Source organism: Lissotriton vulgaris, chromosome 4_1 (genome assembly GCF_964263255.1).
Source record: "Lissotriton vulgaris chromosome 4_1, aLisVul1.2, whole genome shotgun sequence".
Classification (NCBI taxonomy): domain Eukaryota; kingdom Metazoa; phylum Chordata; class Amphibia; order Caudata; family Salamandridae; genus Lissotriton; species Lissotriton vulgaris.
Genome location: NC_141691.1, coordinates 2133768972 through 2133774971, shown reverse-complemented (window position 1 = coordinate 2133774971; position 6000 = coordinate 2133768972). Strand labels below are relative to the sequence as shown.

General features: G+C 50.4%; 1 protein-coding gene across 1 annotated transcript in view; it reads left to right on the top strand.

Moving 5' to 3' along the window:
• The first annotated feature begins 521 nt into the window (after positions 1-521).
• The window catches only part of LOC147725219 (extracellular calcium-sensing receptor-like), a 61197-nt gene continuing 55718 nt past the window's right edge, over positions 522-6000 (top strand). Inside the window, exon 1 of the mRNA XM_086918208.1 lies at positions 522-785. Coding sequence (XP_086774334.1) covers positions 522-785 — 264 coding nt within the window. The remainder of the gene's footprint in view (positions 786-6000) is intronic.

Genomic DNA, 6000 nt, shown 5'->3' with positions numbered 1-6000 from the left:
TAGGGTAGCCACTTGCAGATCATACGTAGCATGTGCAGAGTGAGGAAGAAGGCGGAAGAGATGGTGTTGACCAGTGATTTCATGTTGAGCGTGGTGTCAATGATGATTCAGAGGTTTCTGGCATGGTCGGAGGGAGTGGGTGTGGGTCCAACGTCTGTTAGCCACCAGGATTCGCTCCATGTGTTGCTGGTGTTGCCAAAGATCAGTACTTCCTTCTTGTCTATGTTCAGCTGCAGGCAGTTGTTCTTTATACAGTCTGCAACATTTTTCATGCATCTGTGGAAGTTGGTTCTGGTGGTGTTGGGTCTGCTGTGGTATTATTCAGACTGCTGCAGCATGGTTCAGTGTGCTGTGGGTGGCTGAAATGATGTTCTTTGTCACTATCCTACCCACAACCATTAAAGAAGTACATGGAATAACAGAGAGATGAGTGCGTTAGTCATACAGGTGCCTTTTTCTAGTGATGCTAAGTTTCTGACTGTGTCACTTTCAGACCTGCATTCCGCTTTTTTCGACACGCCATGGCTCTAATCTTTGCCGTAGAAGAGATCAATAGAAATCCTGAACTCTTACCAAACCTCACACTAGGCTACCAGATTTACGACTCTTGCACCAGTGAGATGAAAGCACTTCACAGCACTATAAATATATTATCAGCTAAAACCATAGCAGTTCCAAACTATGGCTGTCAGAAGAAGGACAAACTGTGTGGATTCATCGGAGACTTCTCTTCAGCAACATCCTTACCAATGGCTGAACTTATGGGGATCTACAAGTATCCACAGGTAGGAGGTGCTGATGACTTTGTATGCTTATTAGTAACTGGAGTTTTCTACTAAACTGTGATGAAACCTGCTGACATCATAGGAGACACGCCATTACAGACTGTGCACATGCATATTTTGAAGCTAGAGTAAATCAGATTCCATTGTAGAGTTGTTTTATTTCCTGAGGTCACAACTACCTTGATAGATGTGTCTATACAGATGCTATTTAAAATGTCAACATGACTTCTTGAGGCCACTACACATCAGGGTCGAGAAGTAAAGGAAAGTTCAAAATTGTAAGAATTAACAAGATTAGGTAAAGGTCACCAAATACAAGGTGGGACACCCCGATACATTAGTCCTCCATCATTGCTGATTCTATCTCAGTTGCAAATTGAAACATCAGTCTGAAACATCTGTGCCCGGGAGTTCAGTGAATGTAATGTTTCACTAATGTGACACCAAAATATCATGCTGTAGGCAATATAAGGCTTGAATATTGTATTTCAAAGTCTTTTTATTCATTTTTGTGTTATAACTTATAATTTAATCGTAAATGTATTTAATTATTTTTAGTGTATTTTTTGATTTGGTAATATATTTGAGTTAATTTTATTTTATGTATTTTGTTAGACCTGGCACCATTGGCGTTGGTCTCCCTTCCATTTCTACTGTTACCTCATGTGTTTTTCTGGTATTAGATGTTTTTGGCACTGTGCTACTGCTTTCCAGTGCCACAGTGCAAGTGCTCCCTTTTGTAAATTGATGTATTGATTAGTGGTTCCCTTATTGGATGTTTTGTTTACTTGTCAGACCCTAGTACAGTGCACTGAGTGTGCCCGGGGCTTGTAAACCAAATGCTGCTAGTGGGCTTGCAGCACTGGTTGTGCCACACACAGAAGCAGCCTTGTAAAATGTGTCTAAAGTATGCCATTGCAGAGCCTGCGTTCGGTCTGGTACTGTCATGCTGACTAGACAAGTGCACCCACTTGCCAGTCCCTAAACCTTCCCTGTTCTTCATATCAGTCACCCCTACGGTAGGCCAAATGGTAGGGTGCCTTGTAAGTATAAGTTAGGACAGGCCCTGATGTGTGTGGCATGTCCTAATAGTGAATTACAGCATTTTCATTTTTCACTATTGCAAGGCTACCTGTTCTCCATAGGCCAGAATGGGCTGTTAGAATTGTTACATTCTATAATACTAACAGACTCAGAGAACATGGTAGAAATTCGAGTTTAGTATGCTTGGACTCAGAATATTTAAAATGCATCTTTTAGTAATGTTTATTTTAGTATTCTGTGTTTGCAAATACCACTTTTAGAAAGTGGGTATTTGCTTGCCTAACCATTTCAGCCCACCTCTTCCTTTGTCTGGCTTTGTGAGTGACAGGGCTGGGGGATTCCAGGAGACAGGCTGGGTGCCGCCCGGTGGTGAATAGATTGATCAGCATCTAGACGGGAGTGAGGAGTTGCACCTGGGACCTGAATAGGGCTGGGTCTTCCCTCTACAATGCCGGCTCCACCCCCTGTGGTGTGTCTGATGTCTCTGCCCTGCACCCTGAAAGAAGAGACGGAAGACTATCAACATAGTGCTCCAGAACTGTACTTGCCTTCCACAATGACCTTTGACCCTGCTTGCAGGTAGGTCTCCCATACACCGCCACTCGCCACCTGCTGCATTCCGTCTTCCCCCGCCCCACCGCTCTTCCCAGATTTCCCACTGCTGCCTCCCTGCAACTCCGCCCCCCAGCACACCCATTGGCCTCCCCGCTCCCGCCTCCCAGCTACTCCTCCCTCCCGAGCCTCCTCAAATGCAGGCTGAGAAGCTCAGTGGGAGCGCCTAAGACAAGCCATTCTGCACCCGTCTGCGCCTGCCTGTGCCTGGACTGCGCCCAGTGTCAGAAACCCTCCCTGTACCCTACGAACGCCACGACGCCAGACTCAACTACAACACCAGCAGCCTTCATGCACTCAACACCAACAGAAACCACACCTGCTCCCAGGCAACCCTGAAACATACCCATGGACCGTTCTCCTGCCGCACCTGCAGGTTCACCTGCAACAAAAAAACCTAACCTCAAAGGACTGGACCCAACCACCTCCGCTGCATACTCCTCAACATCCGTTCCGCATGCAAATTCGCCGTCGAGCTCTGGGATCCGCTCGACACCTCCGCCCCAGACGTGGCCTTCCTGACCGAGACCTGGTGGAATGACTCCTCGGCGCCCGACGTTGCCATAGCCATCCTGGACGGCTACAAGACCACCCGCAGGGATCGCGTCAACGGAATCGGAGGAGGAATAGCCCTCATCCACAAGACAACCCTCAAGGTCTCCACCCACGCAAATGAAACCCTCAACACCGCTGAACACCTGCACCTCTAGATACACACCGACCCCAACACCACTTTCAGAGGAACACTCATCTACAGACCACCTGGACCCCGGGCTCAGTTCAGCGACTCCATCGCAAATCTCGCCAGCACCCACGCACTCGCCTTCACGGACAACATCCTCCTCGGGGACCTGAACTTCCACCTCGAGAACAACAACAACGCCAACTCAGCCACCCTGATCGACAACCTCTCCAACCTCGGCCTCAGACAACTCGTCACCACACTCACCCACGCCGCTGGCCACAAGAATGGCCCCATCTTCTCCACAGGCTCCCATGTCACCTTTAATTACATCACCAAACTCCACTGGACCGACCACCACTGCATCCACTTCACTTTCAAGAAACCAACCATGCACCATTGCATCCAACAGCTGCCTCGCCGGAGCAAAGTCACCGAAGACCAGCTACTCAACTCCCTCGCCAAGAACGCACCCAGCGACCCAACCAACTTTGACGCCAAAGCCCTCAACCTCAGACAGTGGATCAACAACTGCGCCAACACCCTCTCCCCGCTCAAGAAACCCTCCAACAGCAACACCTGCAAGAGAGCCACATGGTTCACTAATGAGCTCCAGGCCTCCAAACGCGCATGCCGAAAACTGGAGAAGACATGGCTCCAAGAATGCACACCAGACTACTACGCAGCCCACAAGGACGCTACCCGCAGACATCATCACCTCATCAGATTAGCCAAGAGATCCTCCTTCATTTACTGCTTGGATAACAATGCACATAACAGCAAAGAGCTCTTCAGCATCGTAAAAGAACTCTCCCACCCCAGTGCCAACGCCAACGACATCCCGCCCTCACAAGAACTGTGCAACTCACTGGCCATCTTCTTCCACCATAAGATCACTGACATCCACGACAGCTTCAACACCACGAACCCCCCAACTATGCCAGACACCACCTCCCCTGTAAACAGTACCAGCGCCAACCGCCTGATCTCCTGGTCCAACGTCAACGACGACGAGACACGCAAGGTAATGAACTCCATCCACTCCGGATCTCGGTGTGACCCGTGCCCACACCACATATTCAACAAAGCAGACGCAGCCATCGCACCCCAACTAGGGAAGGTCATCAACATCTCCTTCGAAACAGCGGCATTCCTGGAAAGCTAGAAGCACGCCGAAATCAACACCCTCCATAAGAAGCCCAAAGCAGACCCCAAGGAACTCAAGAACTTCCGGCCCATCTCCCTGCTCCCATTCCCGGCCAAAGTCATTGAGAAAATCGTCAACATGCAACTGACCTGCCACTTTGAAGACAACAACATCCTGGACCCGTCCCAGTCCAGATTCAGATGAAACCACAGCACTGAGACAGCCCTCATCACCGCAAAAGACGACATCAGGCACCAACTGGACAACGGCGAAACAACAGCCCTCATCCTTCTGGACCTGTCAGCTGCCTTCGACACGGTCTGCCATCGCACTCTAAAGACACGCATCCTAGAAGCCGGAATCCAAGAGAAGGCCCTTGACTGGACCTCGTCCTTCCACACTGGCAGAACCCAGAGCGTCTGCCGCCCTCCCTTCCGATCTGAAGCCACCGACATCATCTGCGGTGTCCCCCAGGGTTCATCCCTCAGCCAGATGCTGTTCAATGTCTACATGGCCCCCCTCACACTAGTGGCCCGCCATCATGACCTCAACATCATCTCCTACGCCGACGACACTCAGCTCATCCTCTCACTCACCAAGGACCCACACACGGCCAAAAACAACCTCCGTGAAGGAATGAAGGCCATCACCGACTGGATGCGTAGCAGCCGTCTGAAGCTGAACTGGGACAAGACGGAGTTCCTCATCCTCAGATCCACCCCCTCACCCTGGGATGACTCCTGGTGGCTGACCACACTAGGAACAGCACCAACACCCACCAACCACACACGCAATCTAGGATTCATCCTCGACTCCTTTCTCTCCATGTCCAAGCAGGTCAACGCCATCTCCTCCTCCTGCTACAACACCCTCTGCATGCTCCGCAGAATCTACAAATGGATCCCGACTGAAACAACAAGAATGTTGACACAGGCCCTCGTCAGCAGCAGACTGGACTACGGAAACGCACTCAATGCAGGAATCCCAGCCAAACAACTATGATGACTACATCGCATCCAGAACGCCTCCGCCTGACTGATCGTCAACATCCCCCGCAGCAGCCACATCACCCCCATCTGGGAAACCTACACTGGCTCCCCGTCGACAAGAGGATCAACTTCAAGCTCCTCACCCACGCACACAAAGCACTTCACAACACCGGACCAGCCTACCTGAAAAGCAGACTCCACTTCCACACCCCCACCGCAAGCTCCGCTCCGCAAGCCTCGCCCTCGCCGCTGTCCCCCGCATCCAATGAACGACCTCCGGCGGCAGATCCTTCTCCTACCTCGCCGACAAGACCTGGAACACCCTTCCCACCCATATACGGCAGACTCAAGACCTACTCACCTTCAGAAGACTCCTCAAGACCTGGCTCTTCGAGCTGAAGCAGCACACACCCCCTCCCTACAGCGCCTTGGGACCCTCACGAGTAAGTAGAGTGCTTTACAAGTACATTGATTGATTGATTGATCGATTGATTGATTGATAACCAATATCACCCTTGTCGCTTGGATGGACTATATTTCAAGGGTATTCTTGGACAGGAAAGCTTTAACCACATGACTGCTAAGGCAATTCCCCCTCTGTGCTGGATAAACTCAAAATACTTTATTTCATGACGAGCTCAGCTCGTCATAAGCACACGACCAGTGTACTGCATGACGAGCTGAGCTCGTCATGAGCAGCGAAGGGGTTAATAGATAAGAGCCTCTTGACTTGAGCGATGA